The sequence below is a fragment of the Urocitellus parryii genome, chromosome 14 (genome assembly GCF_045843805.1).
Source record: "Urocitellus parryii isolate mUroPar1 chromosome 14, mUroPar1.hap1, whole genome shotgun sequence".
Taxonomy (NCBI): domain Eukaryota; kingdom Metazoa; phylum Chordata; class Mammalia; order Rodentia; family Sciuridae; genus Urocitellus; species Urocitellus parryii.
Window position 1 is genome coordinate 9,340,352 of NC_135544.1, and position 22,233 is coordinate 9,362,584.

Below are 22,233 nucleotides of genomic sequence, written 5' to 3' on the forward strand. Positions count from 1 at the left end.
AAAATGTAAAGTAGGGCTGGGGCTGTAGCTCAGCAGCAGAGCGCTTGCCTAGCATGTGTAAGGCACTGGGTTCGAGACTCAGCACAACATAAAAATAAACAAATAAAATAAAGGCATATGTCTGTCTACAACTACAAAAAAAAAAAAAAAGGCTCTGGGTTCAACCTCCAGTACTATAAAAAGGAAATAAGTAGAATTCGTTTTTACTGTTTTTTAAGATAAGGTCTCACTGTGTTGCCAAGACTGGTTTCCAGGCTCCTGGGCTCAAGCCATGCTGCTGCCTTAGCCTCCTGGTGTTGCATCACTGCATTCCGCTCATTTTAATAACATATTATACATATCCCCTTATTCTCCAAATATTATTTGAGGTCTGGGGTTGTAGCTCAATGGTAGAGCTCTTGCCTAGCAAGTGTGAGGCACTGTGTTCAATCCTCAGCACCATATAAAAATAAATAAAGCTATTGTGTCTACAACGAATGAATTTTAAAAAATATTATTTGAACCTGTAATCAATGTAAAAACAAATTACTTAAATCATGCAGGAAACAAGTCTGCATGATTTCAAATTTTTTTAAAAAGTAATGGAAATGCTTTTTATATGGATTATATCAGTTACATATGTGTCAAAACTGATCAAATTGCATACTTCAAATATGTGCATGTTATTGTACTTCAATTTTACCTCAATAAAGCTATGGGGAAAAAAGAAATGAATTACTGAGGTGTTTCATGATTTTTTTTTTAATATTAAGTCTTTGATATCTGAGGTGTATTCATTTCCGGGGCTCAACACACCTGTGGGTTGTGGCTACTATATTAGACACTGCAGGCCTAGAGTTTAGTTTAGGAGTGAGACCAAACCCAATTTGTCTTCCTACCTCAGACCTTGACCTCTTTCAGTCCACTTGTAGACTCAACAGTCCCTATTTATCCTTCTAAAAAGCAACTCTAATCATGTCATTCCCCCCTGCTTAAGAGATATGATATCTCCTACCAGTAACATTTTTTGAAAGACTCTTCCACAATCTGACCCCAATTTCCCTTTAAACTTGTTCTTTCTTGTCCTGCTCTTAAAGATATGACCACATGCTGGGCACGGTGGCGCAAGCCTGTAATTCCAGCAGCTCTGGAGGCTGAGACAGGAGGATCTAAACAACTCTTTGAGCCCCTGTCTCTAAATAAAATACAAAATAGGGCTGGGGATGTGGGTCAGTGATTTTGAGTGTTCCTGGATACTCCCGGTACTCCCTATCCCCCACAAAAGATATGACCACATGATATAAACTTTTTAAGTCATCAGGTTTTCACGACCTCCTTGCATTTTTCTTTCTTGGCATGGGAACCTCCTCGAAGATAAATTCATTTATTCAAGGAGTGCCTACTGAATGTCTGCCAGTGTGCTGCGGGACACTGAACCCAATTCAAGGCGCTACTTGGGAAATTCCTTTGACCAACTCTTACCTCATCCCTCTTCTCAGTCTCCACTGAAGTCCCACCCTTATCTCTCCACCTCAGCTCTAAATGCAGCCTGCAAGTTTATAATCCAAGCGACTCTGGAACCTTAGGCAGGAGGATTCCAAGTTCAAGAACAGCCTCAGCAATTCAGCAAGACCTGCTTCAAAAAAATAAAGAAGGCTGGGGATGTAATTAAGTGGTAAGGCGCCCTGGGTTCAATCCCCAATACTTATCATTATTCAATCTTTAAAAAAAATTTTTTTAGTTGTAGATGGCCATATCTTTATTTATATTTATGTGGTGCTGAGGATCGAACCCAGTGCTTCACACATTCAAGGCAGGCACTTTACTACTGAGCTACAGCCCCAGCCCCTTGTTATACAATACTTTTATTTCTTTAAAAATAATTTAAGCCCTAGCACTCAGCTGCTCAGTCTGTTCACTACTCCCACACCCCTTTAAAGTCCAGGAACATGCATTTGTTTCACCATGTCTTCAACGCTGTTCTCCTGGTGAAAGTTGAAGGAAGGGAAGAGGGGTGAAGGAGCAGTTAATTCCCACTTTCTCATCTGGGAAACTAAAGCACCGAACAGCAAGAGCTGAGGGTCACATCCAGCCAGAAATCCTAATGTGGAAAACAAGTCTTTCTGAGAGAGCCAGGTCGGCTGGGATTCCAGCACAGCACTAAATACCGAATCCGACTCCCACCCCCGCCCCAAACCAGCAAGGGATTAACCTAGGCAAACTCTGCGACCCGCCACCAGCGCACTGGGCAGGAAGCGGGAGCCCAAGAGGAAGTCTGCGTAGGGTGAAGCGACCTCTCTCAGTCGGCAGCCCTAGGGAAACCCACGTGGAAGGAGCGGCCTGGAGATATTGGGGCGGAGCTGAACGAAAAGGGGGCGTGAGGGCCGAGCCGGAAGGGGAGGTCTAGGGCCCGCCAGGCCACAGCTGGGCGGGGCGGAGTGGGAGGCGCGGGAGGGCTGCGCGAGCTTTGCTGTGCAGCGAACTGGAGACCATGTCAGGGGGCAGCAGCTGCAGCCAGACTCCAAGCCGGGCCATCCCTGGCACTCGCAGGGTGGTCCTCGGCGATGGCGTGCAGCTACCGCCCGGGGACTACAGCACCACTCCCGGCGGCACGCTCTTCAGCACCACCCCGGGAGGTAGGCACGGGCTGGGGCGTCGCACGCGGGCCCTGGGTGGACCGAGCGGGAGGGATCAGGAATCGCTGATTGGACTCGGCGTCCACACTCGAGGGCGCCGTAGCCAGAAAGAACGGATAAGGGGCGTCAGGGAGGCAGCAGGGGTCACGGAGTTGGTCTGCCTTCTAGGTCTCTGGGCGCATCGTCCAGAGCCCTGGCTGCAAACTGTCCCATCAGTTTTCTCCTGCAAGAGACGGCGGAGTGTCCCCCAAACACTGACAAGCACGGTTACAGGACTGCCACATGCCTAGGGATGTTGCAGTTTTGAGCGGGATAGGGTGGGGACAGGGTGGCCCACGGATCAAGGAAAGGCCTGGGCTGGAGTTCTAAAGCGATGGGCATTTTCTTTTGGAATAATTGCCTCCTGCAGAGCCCTTTTTACTTCCAGAGGACTCCTAGTGTTGCGTTGGACACGCGCCCTTTTACCAAAGCGTGGGGCCGAGGGTGCTGGCTTGAGCAGCGCTCCTCCGGCACCTGTGGCATGTTCCGTATTTACGCGTGTGGGATCCCCACGAAGGAGCCGGGCGCCGCTGGCAGAGCTGTGCGGAGGAACACGTTCCTCTGTCCGAGGGGAGGGGGGTACCGTGTGACCTCCCTGGGAGTGGATGAGGAAGAGGAAGCTGAGCTGGCACCGGAGGGGGCCAGCCTTGAGCTGCCTCCGGGAGTCCCGCATTCCCTCCCAGCTCGGGAGTCCCTGCGCACAGGCGCTGATGAAACGTACCCGCCCGTTTGCATGATGAAATCCTCGTGGCTCACCACTTCCCTCCCGTCGCCCCCACCTCCTTTTTCCTTTCTTCCCTCCCTTATGTGCTTAACGCTACTTCCCAAACTACTCGAGAACACTAGAGATCCTGGCGCACTGCTGAGTGGCGAAGGGGTGTCCCCCGTGGGGGAGGGACTGAAGGCTGTCTCCTAGCCCGCCGCCAGGCCACATACTCATTTTCTCAGGCAGCTGTTCCACCACCATCGATCAGAGCCAGATGCGAGGTCTTTGGGACTACTGAGTAATCTTAGAGATTGTTGCCCAATCGTGCCTTTTATTCCGTAGATCGCCACGCTGGGGTCCCCGAAAGCTTGAGCACGTGTCTGTTGTGCATTGTCATACCGTTTTCCTAGATTGAACCAGAAATAGCAATCGGGTGAAGAAGAGGACACTGCTGTTTCTTTTATTAGAAAGTATCCCAGGGAAAGTTCTCAGGGCTCTTGCCACCCTTGACTTGAATTTTCTTTCCTTTGAGGAGCCCTTTTAAAAGTAGTCCATGTTGTTTCCCTTTGTCTTCCTCATGATGTTTGGCAGGACTTATTCCTGATACTCTTGGAGTTCTTAGTCCTGAAAGCTCAAGTAGCCCTTTTTTGCCCCCTTTGTTGCTGGGTGCGATGAGAAGATGGGTAAGCAATAGTCAGGGGTACTGTTTACAAGGAACTTGGATCCATTTCCCACTTTGGACTGGGGCTTTTGGCATACCACAGCAAAACCTCCCTAAGGGTCTTTAGAAGCTCCTGCATCAGAGTTTAACATTAGTTTCTGAGGACAACTGGAAGAAAGCAGGGCTAGGAGCCCCAAACTAGCTTTCTTTTGGCAATACTAGGGATTGGACCCAGGGCCGTGTACATGTTACACAAGCACTCTACTACTGAACTACATCCCCAGCCCTTTAAAATTTTTATTTTTTGAGACAAGCTCAAAAGTTGACCAGGCTGGCCTCAAACCAGTAATTGGGTCTCCTGCCTGAGCCTCCCCAATAGTTGTATTGTGTTTTGTGGAGCCAGCACAAATCACAGTCCATAACCCAAGGAAACCCAGCTTCTACCAAAGTCTGCAAACTTGTTGGCCTAGGCATGAAATCTTCCTCCCAATCCCACTTCACCTCACCTGTTGATGTAATGAAAAATGGTCACACCTTGACAGTCTTTTGTTCAACTCCTGAGTACTGTTCTTAGTCTTCTCTATGCTTGGGAATTATCTGATGATGCCTTTAAATGCAGATTTTGATTTTGTAGGTCTGGGGTGGGACTGAGATTTTTGCATTTCTAACTAGCTCCCAGCTTTTGTTCCATAAAACATAATCTGAGTACTCAGGAATTTCTGGGATTCTATACAGCTTCCCTTGTCCTTTCAGATCTCTGGCAAAAAAATGATGATTCTATATAGGTAAAATTTTCTTGAGGCTGGGTCTGGAGAGACACACTTTTTATAGAATGTCTGTATGGCTTACTTGCAGCTTTCCCTGAAGAGCTATTGCAATAAGTCACTCCAGCTGGGAATGGCCCTCAAGCGTCTTGTCTCTGGAGGCTAAAAAGTGATCCATATCCATTCCTGTTTGCTTTCTATGGTCATTAGCCCTTTGTAGACTGAGCCACTGAGCTGAGGTTAGGTATCCAGAGAACTTGAGAGATTTGTTATGTGTGAATATTTGAGTCTGTGAAAATTCCAGTGATACCATAAGCAACAAAACCTTCAAATAAAGGGTCAAGAAATCTTTCCTCCTCCCTTGTCCATATCCACATTCCCAGCCTGTGTTGGACGTTTGACCCTAAAGAGTACAGGGGTTGCTTGGGTGAAAGTCATACCTAAGACCTGCACCATGGTAAGGTTAATCAGAGGTAAGCAGGTAGAGCTGCAAGTGTTAATTGCACCTTATTTTGTTAGACAAACAAAGTTCTGTGCCTGGGAAGCTGACCTTGGAGCAGCTGACAAGTCTCTGGTTATAGAACAGGCAGTGCTGGGAAGAAGGGAGGTATGCTGGGCACTGAAGCTAGGGTACAGCCAATGTCCTGAGGCCTTAGTCATAGAGGGGAGAAGTTACTGTAAAAGACAGCTAAGGACAGGTTAAGAGCATTTGGATGTTAAGGCAATGAGGGAGATAGAATGGGCCCTCTTCTCACACTGACCTGAGCTTCCTTTTTTTAAAAATTATTTATTTATTATTATTATTATTATTAGTTCTGAGCTTCCTTTTAAAGTGGGACATTCTGCATTATGTCCCTCATTAAAGACTTTGGGAGGTAGGGTAGAACGGGAAACTGGTGTAGAGTACCGCCAACTCCCTCTGAGGTCTAAGCCTACTTTTTTGTTGTTGTTGTTGTTTGTTTGTTGTTGTTATTGTTTGGGGGGCTTTTTTGTTTGTTTGATTGGTTGGTTTTGGGGTTTTGCTACTGGGAATGGAACCAGGGGCACCTAACCATTGAGCTGCATCGCCAATCCTTTTTATTTTTTTACTTTGAGATAGGGCGTTGCTAAGTTGCTGAGGCTAGACTTGAACTTGTGATTCTCCTGTCTCAGACTCCTGAGGCACTGGGTTACAGGCATGCACTACTATTTCCTGGCCAAGACTTCTTGTTTTTAAGGCATTCACCACACCCAGACTTAGAAGAATGATCTCAACCCCAGCCTGAGGTTGCTAGTTAGAAAGATGAAGACACGCCTAAAATGGGATTGTAGGTTTCCAAGAGAGTAGTATGGTTACCTGGGGGTGTGGCTCAGTGGTAGACTTGCCCAGTATGCCTGGCTCTTGATTCCATCCCCAGCACCACAAAAAGAGAAAGTAGTATGGCCATTGTTGTGACTAGGAGAAACGGAGATGATGGCTTAAGGGTAAAGACTTTCAGTTATAAGATGAATAAATTCTGGGGAGCTAATGTTTAGCATGGTGACTGTAGTTAATACTATATTTTTATTAGAAATTAGCTAAGAGAGTAGACATGGAAAAATCCACAGTTACACACACACACTCACACTCTGAAGTGCAGTAACGGATGTGTTAATTTGTGGTAATCGTTTCATAAATGTTTTGCAGTATGATAGCAAATCATTATGTTGTACACCTTGTATGCAGTTTTTGTAACTATTATATCTCAATAGAGGCTGGGGACAAAAAGAATTATAATCATCAAAGGCATAGCTATAGAATGGAGTGATTGGACCTCCCCCTGCCCTTGGACCCTCTCACCCACAGGACTTTTTGATACTCAAGTGAGAACTCTTCCCTCTATACTGTTACCCTGAGAGGAAAGAGTCTTGATTTGATGTTGTTCCAGAAAATAAGATAGGAAAGAGTGGTGATACTGGAAACAGAATTTTTTCTTTTTCTTTTTTTGTATCAAGGATTGAATCCAGGGGTACTTAACTACTGAGTCCCATTCCCATCCTTTTTTATTTTTTATTTTGAGACAGGTCCTTGCTGAGTTGTTGAGGCTAGCCTCAAACTTACAGTCCTCCTGCCTCAGCCTTTGGAGATCCTGGGTTACAGGCATACGCACCTTGCCCAGCTTGTACACGTGAATCCTTGCAAGTTCAAACAAATAAAAAGCTGTTACTTTCTGGTCTGACACCATATCGGTGTTCTCTCCATCATGATTCATAAGAAATGAATCACGTGTGTTTGTTTTCATGTTTATTCTCTAGGTTAGATGGGAAGTTCTTTCAGAGCAGTCTTACTGGTCTTTATATCCCCACTATGTAATGCCAGGTGTTCAGAAGCTCGAGAATTGGGCTGGGGTGAAACTCAATGATAGAGACTTGCCTAGCATTTACCTAGTGCTGCAAGAAAAATAAAAGAGGGGGGAGGGTGAAGATTTTAAAAGAATCCTGGAATGAAAGCATTCCCCTCTAGATAATCTAGTTTCTTTGTCATCATTCCTGGATGTCAGTTGGTTAATGATAATGTTTAAGTTTTCCTTTCAGTTATAGGGTATAATTTATCTCAGATGTACCAGGGGCAGATGCTAATTTTTTCAGAGTTTCCCCACTTATTTCAGTATTACAGAGAGGCCTAGTACTCATATTACATATTCAGTTATTGCACAAGGAGTCAAAGTAAGTTTTTCTTGTTCTGAGTCAGTATTGGGCCAGAGTCTCAAACTCTGGGATTCGTGCTTCTTATTTAACTGTTTGCACGAGCATTGCTGACTAGATGAGAATAGGCAGCTGTGCCTACTGGCATTGGGGTGCTCAAGGACACAGGCAAAAAGTGCACTTTGAAATCCATTTGGTATGGCCTTGTAATCTCACTGGGAGAGCCTAGATCCCAAGTCCAGAATATCAGGACTTCCTGGGTACTTAGGGAGAGTTGACTGGGTAAAAATGGCTGTATCTGTTATATATTGTCATATAACAAGCCATCCCCAGAAGTCAATAACTTAAACAATGATAGGTTGTTATTGCTGTCCATTCTTTGGTCTGGTTGGGCATGACTGGCTGTTCTTTCCTGAGCTGACTCACATGCTATGTGCAGTCAGCATCTGGATTGTCCTTATCCACATGTCTGGGACATTACTGGGAATAGCTGGAAGCCTGGGAGTTCCCTTGCTCTCACGTCATTTTGTTCTCTTGGGCTCATCTTTAGTCTAGCATGAGCTTACCAAGATGGCAGTTTGCAAGGCCTCTTATGGCCTATAGCATCATATAGGAAGTACTCTGTTGGCTAAAGCAAGGCACCAGGGGAGGGAAGGCTGCCTAGATTCAAGGAGAAAGAGAATAACTTCTGTTGAAGGAGAGAAGCCACCTGTTCCAACAGGTATGGGAGGAGTTATGGGGTCTGTGTTGTCAGCCTTCCACAAGGGTCAGACCTCAGAGGACAGTCCTTTGAGGAAATGTGGTGCTTGTCCTGACAAATGGCCAGCAGAGACAGCCAGGTGAAGAAGCAGATGAGAATCCCAGCGCTGTGAACCAGCTGTTGGTTAAGAATGGTACAGCCTTCCTGAAAACACTGAGTCACAAATCCCATGCCTAACTTTCAAGGCCTTGTGTCCAGTGCCACACAGCCAACCCCACAGATGGCCACGATGTCAGGTCACCAGGCCTCACCTTGCCACTCCCCCCTCAGCCTGTCGCCTCCAAGGGTGCTGCTGGTCAGGCTTTGGGGATACTCCTCAATGGGGTCTATGATGGGCCTGCCTCTCCTGTCACTGCCATTTGAGCGTCCTTGATTTTCTGGGTACTAGCAATAGGCTGGAGTCAAGTTTCTGTCCCCAGCAGTCCAAAGTCGGGTAGGAGTGAGAATACAGAGGGTGCAGGTGGTCAGAGCTTTGGTTTGGAGCAAACAGTGTAGAGGTTACAAACCAGGATTCTTGCCTTAAAGAAAACATGTGTTGGGGCTGGTGGTGGAGCTCAGTGGAAATGCTTAGCAATCAGGAGGCTCTGGGTTCAGCGTGTGTGCAGATGGACTTCTCTTTTTCTGTTCTTCAGCATGGAAGAGGAAAGTGGGCCTGTATTAGTTTTCAGACTAGGTGGCTTAAACAATAAAATTTGCTAGACTAGGTGGCAGTTGGAAGACCAAGATGGAAGTAAAATTGGTTTCTTCTAAGACACCTCTCATTGCCTTGCAGATGGCCATCTTCTCCCTGTGTCTTTAGTTAGTTCTTGCTTTGTGGGTCTGTGTCCAAATATCTTATGGGTTGTTTTTTGTTGTTAATTGTTGTTTTGGGACTGGGGGTTGAACCAGGGTTGCTTACCACTGAGCTATGTCTCTAGCCGTTCTTATTTTTTTGTTTTCACTCAGGGTCTCACTAAGTTGCTTAGGACCTCACTAATTTGCTGAGGCTGGCCTCAAACTTGTGATCCTCCTGCCTCAGCCTCCTGAGCTGCTGGGATTACAGGCTTGTGCCACCATGCCGGTTTGGATTTAAATATCCCCTAATGGCTCATGCATTGAAAACTTGTTCCCCAGCTGATGGTACTATTGGGAGGTGATCAAAACTTTAGGAGGTGGGGCCTAGTTAGGAAGAAAGACATTGGAGAGGTACCCTTGAAAGGGATACTTGGAACCCCATCTCTTTCTGTGCTTCCTGACTGTCATGAGAGGTACAGCTTTGCCCTGCATGGCCTTCTGCCAATGTGTTCTGCATCACCACAGGTGTCAAAGCGATGCAGTCACCTAGCATGGACTGAAACTTCTGAATGCATGAGCCAAAGCCAGTCTTTCCTCCTTTGAAATTGTTTAGCTCAGGTTTTGTCAGAGGGACCCAAAGCTGAGATTTTTTTTTTTTGGGGGGGGGGATACTGGGGACTGAGCCACATCCCCAGCCCTATTTTGTATTTTTTATTTAGAGACAGGGTCTCACTGAGTTGCTTAGTGCCTTGTCTTGTCGTTGCTGAGGCTGGCTTTGAACTCCATCCTCCTGTCTCAGCCTCCCGAACTGCTGGGATTACAGGCTTGAGCCACCGCGCCCAGCTCTATTGACTGAGCTATATATATCCCTATCCCTTAACCTAATATTTTAAAAGACCTTTCTCCAAATGTAGTTATATTCTAGGTTACTGGGGATTGTCGTCGATGCATGAGTTTTGGGGGGAATACAGTTCAGCCTATAACAGCCGCTCCCCATTCCCACAGGGACAGCTGTTGTTGCTATTTGTAATAAGAGACATCAGAAGGGCACTCCCTCTTGGTAGTGGATTTCAGGGATACTTTCACCCTCCTCTGAACACAGCGCATTTTAAAGTGCTAGGGGTTAGGTAAGGGATGGGGAAAGAGCTTGGCCAGCTTTGAGAATAATTGTTTTATCTGTTTTGTTCTGAAAGTCTCTGTAAAAACTTTGTCCCTCTTGTTTATTTTATTTTTTATCTTTTTTGCAGTGCTGCAGATCAAACCTAGGGCCAGGCATATGGTAGGCAAGTGTTCTACCACTGAGCTACACGCCTTCAGCCCTTAATTTTCAAATAAACTGACCTGTTCTGTCACATGTCAGGGTCCCTAAGGGAGACAGACTAACCCAAAGGACCCTTTGCAACTGACTGATCACCTCCAGTTGGTATCCATTAGCTTCATAAGATTCCTGGCCCCTGAGATATATTGGGATCTTGGTTCTGTTTGCAGAATCTGTGGGGCCAGAGGTGATGAAAAATCTTGGACTAAGTGTGCTCTGCTTTCTTCACCAAGTTTTTCTCCCTGGCAAGTCTGTTCTGCTTTGCTAAATAGACTGCCCAGCAAGAAAAGCCATCCAGGCACATGCTTCTCCAGTGCATGTAGAGGGAGAGAAAAGACAGACAGAAAGAAGTCTAGGCAGACCCCAGCATGTCTGCTAATTTGCCTCCAGGACGACCTGGAGCCACTGCTCAGAACTGCAGTACTTAGTTCACAGGCCACTGGCTTGAGCCTGAGCCCAGGCATTTAAACCTCCCCCTGAACCCTGTTGTGAAATGCTCTCCCTCTCCCTGGAATGGGAACAGCAGTTCTAGGAATTCTGTCCTTGTACTTTCTTAATCCTCATGTTCCCCATTCAAGGGGAAGTGTGCTGGAGCCAGGAGAGGCCCAGGGGAAAGTAAGGGAGGAACTGGGCTCAGTTTACAGATGTCACATCCAACAGCAGAATGTGGGTACCATAGGGGGATGGATGGGCAAGAACTCAAGGCAGGCATCTTCCTTTGGGGAACATCCTGTTCTGGACACACTGAGAGTCTAGGTAAAGGCCTGAAGACCCTTTTACTATTCCCAGTAGGAAGGAGCATTGGCTGAGAGTTGGTACCCCAGTCTGCCCTGCCTTTTTTCTTTCTTTTTTTTTTCCTTTCAGTACTGGACCCAAGAGAGCTTCTACCACTGAACTATATCCCCAGCTTTTTAAAATTTTATTTTGAGAGGGAACACCCCAAGTTGCCCAGGCAATCTACCACCTCCGATCTATGCTTTGACAATTTTAAAAAATGGATAATATTTAGAATTGGAGTCAAGACTGAATGGGTCTAGCTGGGTACAGTGGGGCACACCTGTAATCCCAGTGACTCAAGGAGGCTGGGGCAAGAGGCTCATAAGTTCAAAGCCAGCCTCAGCAATTTAGTAAGGTCCTAAGCAATTGAGTGAGACTTTGTCTCAAAATAAAAAAGGGATGGGGGGCTGAAATTGTGACTCAGGGGTAGAGTGTTTGCCTAGCATGTGCGAGGCCCTGGGTTTGATCCTCAGCACCACGTAAAAATAAATATATTTTTTTAAAAGCTTCATTTTAAAAAAAGGGGGGGGGGTATGGGGACTTTGCTCAGTGGTAAAGTGTCCTGGGTTTAATCCCCAGTACAAAACCAAACAAAAAAGGCAGGCTGGGTCTATCTCTGGATGGATGGCTCAGCCTTTCTGATATATTGATATATATCAGTTTCCTCATCTGCAGGTTGATGATAATAATGATGTCATCCTCCTTGTGGGGAGGGGAGTTATGGGAGGAACCGTGGTATAGGTTATGAGCACAGATGGGTATGATGAGTAACGACAGATGGTGATGGTGATTGATGTATGCATATCACATGAAAATCTAAGTGTTTATTCATGCAGTGCATATATATATATATATATATATATATATATATTTATATTTATTTATTTATTTGTGTTCCTTGGCTTCTGAGGAGCTTCCTATTCCTGGCTTGTGACTTTTTTCTCTGATTATGTATAGGGTCTCCCAAGTAATCTATCTCTTTTTTTTTTTTTTTTTGGTACTGGGGTTTGCACCCAGGGGTGCTTTACCACTGAGATATATATCTCTAGTCCTTTGTATTTTGAAACAGGGTCTCACTAAATCGCCGAGGCTGGCCTCAAAACTTGTGATTCTCCTGCCTCATCCAGGGATTACAGGCCCAACTCAGGGGGGGGTTTTGGGGAGTGGGGGTATCAGGGATTGAACTCAGGGGCACTTGACCACTGAGCCACATCCCTAGCCCTACTTTCTATTTTATTAGAGATGGGGGTCTCACTGAGTTGCTTAGCACCTCAGCTAAATTGCTGAGGCTGACTTTAAACTCTGGATCCTCCTGCCTCTGCCTCCCCAGCTGCTGGGGCGCTTAGCCTCAAGCGATTTTCTAAGTTACATGGATATCATACTTTATTCTTGTAGGAGAATCTTCCCCTGCCCCCTTTGGTACTGGGGATCAGATCCTGAGTCTGCAGATGCCAAATAAGCATTCTACCTCTGAGCTGCATTTCCAGCCCTCAGTGAATCTTGAGGGTTGTTATTAAGTCTTTATGATACTCTAGTGAGGGATGAATTTTGTTCTTATCCTCTTCTTGTAGCCACAACTCAGAGTTAAGGGACTGGAATGTGGTGAGACCTGATTTGAGCCCAGAATTTCTGCCTGTAACCCCATACTATTTGCATATTTAAGCATCTGCCAAAACACGAGATCCTAAAAATAGATGGCACAAGGCTAGTGCTTTAAAAATAGTCTGACTGAGCCTAATACAACACCCTTTTTTACAGGTGAGGAAACTACACCCTGCCCCTTGGGTCCCAACATATCTCTCTGTTTGGAGACTTTATATATATATACTGGACTCCAATCATTTGTTTTTGGGTTTTTGTTTCGTTCTGGTTTTTTTTTTTTTTTTTTTTTTTTTTTTTTTTTTTGATACCAGGGATTGAACCCAGAGGCACACAACCACTGAGCCATATCTCCAGTCCTTTTTATTCTTTTTAATTTTGAGACAGGGTCTTGCTAAGTTACCTAGGTCTTTGCTAAGTTGCTGAGGCTGGCTCCTCCTTGGCTCATGATCCTCCTCTCTCAGCCTCCTGAATTGCTGGGATTACAGGCATGCACCACTGCACCCGGCTCTATAACTTGAATCCTACTTGTACTAGCTTTAATATTTTTCTAACACTTTATTTATTCTTCTGTAGTACTGGAGATTGAACCCAGAGGCTTTCTACCACTAAGCTATGTATTCAGCCCTTTAATTTTGATTTGTATTATTACATTTTAATTCATATCACATAATGTTGTATAGTATACACCCTACATATCATTAAATTATATATTGTGTGTTAAAAGGAAACTTGATGTCACTACTATATATGGGAAACCAGATTCACTTGCCATAAATAGAAGGTAACTATAAAAAGATACACAATGACAGTTTTTAAATTCTAGCTAGATTCCATTGCCTGCTGAAGGCTCTGAGCCTGAGGTCTGCTCTTTTGAGTCAGTAACTGCTGTTAAGGTATTAAAGACACATAGTGCTGATTTGGACATAATGGGCACAACATGAACAACCCGCTGTGTTCACTGTCATCTGATGCATCACAAGGATGTTGGGTCCCTCACCTTGGGAAACACTCCCTCAAATGGTATCATGGGGGCAGGTCTTTCTACATAGGAGGGGTCCTGGGTGTGGTTTAATTTTTTTTTTTTAAAGAGAGAGAGAGAGAGAATTTTAATATTTATTTTTTAGTTTTCGGCGGACACACACTTTTTTTTTTTTTTTTTTTTTTTGTATGTGCTGCTGAGGATCGAATCCGGGCCGCACGCATGCCAGGCGAGCGCGATACTGCTTGAGCCACATCCCCAGCCCCTGGATGTGGTTTAAGAATGGTGAATGAGGGGCTGGGGATGTGGCTCAAGTGGTAGCGCGCTGGCCTGGCATGCGTGAGGCACTGGGTTCGATCCTCAGCACCACATAAAAATAAAGATATTGTGTCCATCTAAAACAAAAAAAATTAAAAAAAAAAAAAAAAGAATGGTGAATGATTCAGTGAGACAGTTCCTCACCTAGGGAGTAAGACTACCTTGCAATGAATAGAACACAGATTGTACAAACTCTGAAGTGTGGTGACATCAGCAAAGGTAGCAGGGGGCTTCAAAAAGAAGAAAGCCTTTGTGGGGCAGGTAACCTATCTGCCACAGAGCCGCAGCAGGAAAAATTTGCATTTTTTCGAGTCTGGGTGAATAGCTTCATTTTCCCTTTATTCATCTAGAAAATGGGATTAAAGATACCTATTCTGAGTATTCCACAGGAAGTACTGTAAGGACAGGATGGAATAATGAATAGAAATGCATCTTTTTCACTTTCAAGTATGATTGTCATGGGTAATTAACACTGAACTCTGATGGGTGAGCAAGTTGAGGGATTTTAGGGACCAAGAGCTCTAAGAAGACAAAGGTGCACACCTGTCATCCCAGTGACTGGGGAGGCTGAGGCAGGAGGATCACAAGTTCAAAGCCAGCCTCGGCAATTTAGTGACGCGCTAAGCAATTCAGTGAGACCCTGTCTCTAACAAAATATTTTAAAAAGAGCTGGGGATATGGCTCGGTAGTTAAGCACCTCTGGGTTCAATCCCTTGCACTCTCACACACACACACACACACACACACACACACACACACAAAGACAAAGATGCAGTCTGATGGCCCGTGAGTGTTTCTTGCAAGTGTCAAGGCCGTGAAGAGGTGGCCGACTCCTAGGTTACAGTCAGGCTGCTGGATGAGCCTCTCTCCTTCTTGGTCCAGATTTTTATAAAAGAACCAACTACCTCTGTTGTAACCCTGCCTCCAAGAAGTGGAAAAACTGACAGGCAGGGGGGTTTAAGGTGGCTTTACCAACCTCCCTGTGCCTTTCAGGTACCAGGATCATCTATGACCGGAAATTCTTGATGGAATGTAGAAACTCACCTGTGGCCAAAACACCCCCAAGGGACCTGCCCACCATTCCTGGAGTCACCAGCCCAGCCAGTGATGAGCCCTCCATGGAAGCCAGCCAGAGCCATCTGCGCAACAGTCCAGAAGATAAGCGGGCAGGCGGTAAGTGGCCAGGCTCGGCTCGTGCAGGCAGTCTCCAGGGAAGGGAAATGTCCTGTCCTCTGGGGGGAATTCCAGGGAGGGGAATGGTGGTGACCCTTTCCCACACCCTATGGAGCACTTCAGACTCCAGAGGGTGGGAGTTGGGATGGAGAGTAGAACTCTCAGAGGTACCAATTTTGTCCTTGAAAGGGGCCCAAGAACCCCAGGAAAGGTGATTTGACAGCACCAGGTCATGTAAACAGCAGGGTCTTATCTAAAATGGCAGTGACTTCACACGGTTTTCATAAGCATGGCCCTCTGTATAATTCCCCAAAGCATTACTGTGCACGTGCAATGCTTGGACTACACCCATGGTGCTCGTGATGCAGGAGACAACTTAAGACGCAGTGTACTCGCCCTCTGTGAAATCACATGTCTACAAGATAAGAAACACATCCGGCAGTCTCCTAGCTGGGTGTTTGTTCCTTAGTGGATCCTCTATGAAGACATAGAAACAATGTGGCCCGTTGTCTTTGCAGCTTCGACATTTGGTAGCCAGGTGCTTCCTGGTATCCCCACCTCCCAAGTAATCAGAGCAGCCACCCTGGCAGCTATGTGTGTAAAAGGGCTCTTTGTGACAACATGACTAGCTTGCCAGAGCATCTGAGTTCTCTGCTGTGGGGTCATGTAGTGTAAGTACTGCTAGATGACCTTAGTCAGACTGGAACCCACCGACCCATCACTAGGCCCAATGCACAGGCTCAGACCCAGGCAGGAAGCAGCTGGACTTGGGCTAGGCTTGCTCTGCTGACAGCAGCAGAATCCGATTACCCGGGCCTGCAGGATGTGATTCATAATCACCTTGGGAATGCCAACAGCCAAGACAGGCAATAGTTGCCTTCTCTCTTTTTTTTTTGAACCCGGGCGTCATGCATGCTGGGCAGGCGCTCTACCACTGAATCATATCCCCAACCAGTTGCCTTTTCTTAGATTCAGGGCTGGAAGGGAGGTGAGCTGTAGTAGGAAAGTGGATTTGGGCACACAGAGAGAACAGTGTGACACATGCTATAAGGTGGTGTGGTCACCTGACATTTGTTTAAGGATGGAGAGATTCATGGGTCATAGCACAAGGGATGAAGTTCACCAGCACCTGAAACTTGACTCACCACCAGCTGAAGGCTGTCACTCCCTGTTCACGCACCCCTCCCAGTTTCTAGAACTGCTGTGGCCCATAACAAATGCAGGGCTGGCCTTGTATGCCAGGTGGCAGCTCTGAACCCCAAATAGTGGTCTAGTTCATCCCACATGGTTGTTAGTATAGGGTAGTGGGCATTTTAATTTTGTTCAATTAGATACAAGAAACCAAGTCTCTTGAACCCATCTATTTGTGTAAATATAACCAGAAGAAAAAAGCCAGCTTCCCTATTTGGGAGACAGAGCAGGCATTTTACTACCTACTACCTTGGAGCAGTCTTGCCCAGGAGACCATGAATGAGGCAGTTCCCTTTAAAAGAAAAAAATTACTTGGAAATGTCACTGAAAGAGGATGGAGGACACTGAGTGGCTGAATTGTCCAGATAACTGCTTTACTGCAAGGTCAGGCTATCCTACGGGTTGTAAGATGTAGGCCTAGTTAGTAAATTACCTAGGGTACCATTTTCCTTCTTTCCTTTTTTTGGGGGAGGTATTGGAAATGGAACTCAGGGGCACTTTACCAGTTAGCCACATCCCCAGCCTTTTTTTTTTTTTTTTTTGGACACCATGTCTTAACTAAGAGTTACTTAAGGTCTTTCTAAGTTGCTAAGGCTGCCTGGCGACTTGTGATCCTAGTCACAAGTAACCACCAACCCTTATTAAAAATAAATTAGCTGGACATGGTGGCGCATGCCTATAATCCCAGCGGCTCAGGAGGCTGAGGGAGGAAGATCACAAGTTCAAAGCCAGCCCCAGCAAAAGAGAGGTGCTAAGCAACTCAGTGAGACCCAGTCTCAATAAAATACAAAATAGGGCTGGGGGTGTGGCTCAAGGGTTGAGTACCCCTGAATTCAATCCCCAAAACATACACATGTGCCTACATACATACTTACATACATAAGTAAGCCAGATATGGTGGTGCATGGCTATAATCCCAGCAACTCAGGAGGCTGAGGCAGGAGGATCACAAGTTCAAGGCTAGCCTCCGCAACTTAATGAGACACTAAGCAACTTGTGACATCCTGTTTCAAAATAAAAGATATTAAAAGGACTGGCAATGTGGCTCACTGGTTAAGCTCTCCAAGAACCAAAAAGATATAAAAATAAAAATCAGAAAAATGCAGGAATGTCACTTCCTCTGTGAGAGAACTTAGTGTCTATTCTTGGTTTGGGGATTAGGAAAGAGAGCATAGTCAGGCATGGAAGCTTCAGGCCTATGCTTCCAGGGATTCATAGCCTATCCTGCCTTCCTTGACATTCTTTCCCATCATAAGGTTAGCCCATGTTCTTCTTAAAGGAACAACCGAATTAAAAAATAGGCCCTCTCCCTGGCCTCAGTCCTCAACACACCCATTTGCTCATTGCTTCCCCGCCCTCTGTCTCTTCTCTCCATAGGTGAAGAGTCACAGTTTGAGATGGACATTTAAGGAACCAGCCTTGAGATGGAGCAATGCTTCTGGGCCCCTCAGGCCCTTCTCGGGAGAAGAGTCACACCAGCCAGGCCTTATGAAAGTTTTTGTACTGGGCAGTCGTCTGGGCTTGGGGTCTGCCACCCTGTTCCCTCACTCAGGGCACCTGCTCCCCTTTCCTCTTTGTGAACACCAGCACATACCTCCTCGTGCCTCCATTGATACAGGAGCTGCTACCCTAAAGGGAATGACTCTCTTACCCACCCAAGTGCCAGAAAGGGGTCACAGAGGAGCCCTTATGAAAGATCATCTGGCACTTCCAGCCCCGTCGTCTGGGACACACCCACCCTTTCCTTAGGTTGGGGTGCCTGGGAAAGCTCCCCTTCACTTCCCTAAGAGAGGAAATAAAAGCCACCCTCTCCCTAGGGCCAAGAGTTGGGCCCTGTCTGAGCTCTTTTCAACTCCAAGTGATAATTAATACCAGCTATTATCTGTTCAGTGCTTACAAAGCATTTTCCTTTACATTATCTCATTTGATTCTCACACTGATTCTGTAGGTAAGTAGAGCAAGCACTATCTTTATTTTAACAGCTAAGAAGACGGACTTGAAGGAAGCTAGTAAATGACACGTGGCACTAGGTTTGAGCTTGGCTACTTTTTTTTTTTTTCTTTTTTGTGGTAGTGGGGAGTTGAACCCAGGGATGCTCTACCACTGAGCTATACTCCCAGACCTTTTAATTTTTTTTATTTTGAGACATGGCCTTACTGAATTACTGAGTCTGGCTTTGAACTTGAGATCCTCCTGCTCAGCTCCTGAGTTGCCAGGATCATAGGCATGAGCCACTGTGCCTGACTAAGCACCTCTACTCTTTTTATTTTTATTTTTTTTCCTATACCAGGGATTGAACCCAGGAACACTTGATCACTGAGCTACATCCCCAGCCCTATTTTGTAGGGTCTCACAGAATTGCTTAGCACTTCACTTTTGCAGAGGTTGGGTTCGAACTTGTGATCCTCCTCCCTCAGCCTCCCGAGCCACTGGGATTACAGGCATGGGCCACCGTACCCTGCTGCTGTTCCACTGTGCTTGATCTTTTGTTTGAAGTGGCAGGTGCTACCTATCTTCTGGGCTCCCCACTCTTCCCCCACCAAGCCTGTCAAGTGACCCAGTCACCTTCACCCTTTGGGCCCATTCCATTTAAGAGTGAGAGGGAAGATCCTGAGCCTTGGCCAGTGTACTTTGTAATCTACACGTACTTGATCTTTGTAGAGTGATTCCTTTGTGTGAGTCATCTTTGAAGACAAATAAGACAGGCTCTCTGCCTTGAGGATTTCATTGAAATGTAAGATATACTGATAAGAAAAGGAGGTATAAATGGGATTATATAGGATTGGCTACCAGTGAATGGTCTATGCAAGTGTTAAATCATACAGAGGAGCCCGGTGTGGCACGCTTGTAATCCCAGCAGTTTGGGAGGCTGAGACAGGAGGATTGCAAGTTTAAAGCCAGCCTTAGCAAAAACAAGGCTCTAAGCAACTCAGTGAGGGGCTGGGGATGTGGCTCAAGCCGTAGCACGCTCCCCTGGCATGCATGCGGCCCGGGTTCAATCCTCAGCACCACATACAAACAAAGATGTTGTGTCTGCTGAAAACTAGAAAATAAAATTTAAAAAAAAAAGGCAACTCAGTGAGAACCTGTCTCTAAATAAAATAAAAAATAGGGCTGAGGATGTGGCTCAGAGTGCCCCTGAGTTCAATCCCTGCCCCAAAAGATGTAAATCCCACAGAGGGAGGAATGGAGGTGATGTGCAGTTGGGCCCTGAGAGTTTGGAAGGAGGTAGGTATCCAGTGTTATGGAGGTCAGGTGGTCTTGGGAAACCAAGATGTACAAGGATGGAACATCAAGGAAGCTGCTTTCTTTGGACACAGCAGGCAACTTTTGTGAGCAGGGGTGGCTTTTACAAATAGCCTAAGAAAGGCCATGTTTGTAGGATGTGCTGGAGATGGATGGCCTTTGACCAAGAGGCGGTGGCTGATGTGGACTGGAGAAGCTGTGGGTTCAAAGCGTTTGTCAGCCAGCCCCTTTGGGGGCAGCAGGCCTTCAATGCACACAAGGGCTTTGTCAGATTTTTTCCTGACCCCACCCAAGGACTAATTGCAGCTGGAATCTACATGTCTCTTGGTGGCACATGGAAGGACCCAGCCTTTGGTGTGTAGAATGCAAGCACGCAGCATAGCCTTTTCTTTGGGATGGAAAAGTGAGGCTAGGGAGGAGCTGCCACTAGAGCAAAGGCAACAGTGGATTTTAGCTAGGACAAGTGAGAGACTGGGTCAGCCCTGGATCCCTTAGCTTTCCAATTAAATAATCATCTCACCCCTGGCATCCTATCAGTGGTCTCGCTCACCATTCTATACATATTATCAGATCTAGTCCCCTCTTTGGTTCTACCTCTCAGGGTCAATTACCTTATTTATAGGATCGAGAATTTGACTTTTCTTGGGGCTGCGGTTGTGACCAGCATTAGAGAGCATGCCTAGCACATGTGAGGCACTGGGTTCTATTCTCAGCACCACATAAGAATAAAAGTTATTGTGTCCACCTATAACTAAAACAAATATATATATATATATATATATTTTAATTTTGGCTTTTCTGGTATTTGAGGGGCCACAATGATAAAATATTCAGAATATCAGGTACAGGGGTGAATACCTCTAATACCAGCGACTTGGGATGCTGAGGGAGGAGGATTGCAAATTTAAGGCCAACCTGGGCAAGTCAGCAAGTCACTGTTTCAAAAACTGTGCATGTTGGGTGGAGAGGGGTATGTTGGGGTAAAGCTTAGTGGTAAAGTGCCCTTGGTTTTATTCCCAGGACTAATATGAACTTTCCACCTGAACAAAAAGTATCCACTGAAAGACCTAGATATTTCTTTTTTGGTACCAGGGACTGAATGCAGAGGCACTCCACCACTGAGCCACATCCCCAGCCCTGTTTTGTATTTTATGTGGAGACAGGGTCTTACTGAGTTGCTTAGTACCTCGCTTTTTGCTAGGGCTGGCAAAAAGTGAGGTGCTAAGCAACTCACGATCCTCCTGCCTCGGCCTCTGGAGCCACTGAGATTACAGGCATGTACCACCGTGTCCAGCTAAGACCTAATATTTCTTGGGCATCAATTCTGGCTAGGTACTGTGGAGTGCCAACCATCTGCAGCCCAGTTCTTGTGCCCGAAGAAGTGAAATCTTGGGGGAGAGTGTTTGAAACTGTTGTGGTCCAAATTGACATTCCTATGTACCAAGCCTAAAAGCTTGGCAGAGATGGTTACTCCAAGAGACCATCATAGTTTGGCTTTCTCATTGCCTCTGGCATCACCAAAACCCGTTTTTCCTTTTGAAGAACTCAGTGACAACTGTTGGTAGATACCATGCCCCATGAACGAGGAAATACAAGGAAGTGTTTTTAAGTTATGGTGTGTGTTCCTGTTGAGTTTACATCCTGATTGGGAGTTGTTAAGGATCACTCAGAAATGTCATGATTACCAATGAACAAAGGCAGTGTCAATGCCATAAGTCAAGGAATCGGGTTTGAGAAGCCTTCATGGAGGACTGGTAGATTTTCATTTAGGAAGGGTAGGGTTACGAACGGTCTATGGTATTAGGCTCTGAAAACATTTTAGCTGGAGGAATGTTGGAAGCATTAGGTTTCCCATACACAAATGAAGAGGCTCAACCAGTCAGTGGAGATGGGAATGGGCTGTATTAGAAAAGGAGGCTTGAGAGCACTTGAGCTAGACAGAAGAGAGAAATGTCTTGGAGGTTTCTGGTCTGTGTGACCCAGAAGAGATCAGAGAGTGCTGGTTTAGGAATTATGCAGAATGGAGGAGTTATGGATAATGGCTCCATGCTAGAGTGCTTGCCTAGCATGCATGAAGCCCTGAGTTTGATCCCCAGTACCAAAAAAGGAATTATACAGAATGAATGCCGAGGACGTCCAACTTCCAGGCTGTTTTCACAGCTGTGGGAATGCTCAAGTAGCCAGACTGTTTCTAACTGGGGCCATCTTCTGGCACTCTCCAGTGTGACATTGATCAAGATGACTCAAGGAAAGGCCCAAGTCCACATGGCCAACAGAAAAGTCCCTCGTGGTGCTGCCTGAAAACTAGTAGTACTTAAGGAAGGGTGGGATTCATCAATAGACTTGGCAAGTGGTCTTTGCAGCTAAATCCATCCTCACTTTCATAAGCATTTACTAAGCATCAATAGCATGATGCTAGACCTCAAGGTACTACAGGAGAATTTTTATACAATGTCTGAGAAGAATAATCAAGGAATCGTGACTGGGTGAAAATAAACTGATAAATATTGGAGCAGGGACAGTCAATGGGAAGGACAGGCTGGAGAGGAAACTGTATAAGCAAAATGGAGAGTCACTGATCTAAGCACCAGGGATAGAGCACTAAGAATATTTAGATATGTTAGGCTGTGGTGAGTTGCATAGCAC

General features: G+C 45.8%; 1 protein-coding gene across 1 annotated transcript; it reads left to right on the plus strand.

Moving 5' to 3' along the window:
- Positions 1–2,402: 2,402 nt before the first annotated feature.
- Eif4ebp1 (eukaryotic translation initiation factor 4E binding protein 1) lies at positions 2,403–18,166 on the plus strand. The gene is made up of 3 exons (XM_026404694.2): positions 2,403–2,615; positions 14,971–15,150; positions 17,719–18,166. Exons 1-3 carry the CDS (start codon positions 2,471–2,473, stop codon positions 17,748–17,750), a joined length of 357 nt encoding a protein of 118 aa, XP_026260479.1. The 5' UTR covers positions 2,403–2,470; the 3' UTR covers positions 17,751–18,166.
- The last annotated feature ends 4,067 nt before the right edge of the window (positions 18,167–22,233 follow it).

Excerpts from the sequence above, each read along its gene's own strand:
- Eif4ebp1 (XM_026404694.2), top strand. The coding sequence starts at position 2,471 with ATGTCAGGGGGCAGCAGCTGCAGCCAGACTCCAAGCCGGGCCATCCCT. Across the intron at positions 2,616-14,970 it reads CTTCAGCACCACCCCGGGAG|GTACCAGGATCATCTATGAC; the intron begins GTAGGCACGGGC and ends TGTGCCTTTCAG. Across the intron at positions 15,151-17,718 it reads AGAAGATAAGCGGGCAGGCG|GTGAAGAGTCACAGTTTGAG; the intron begins GTAAGTGGCCAG and ends TTCTCTCCATAG.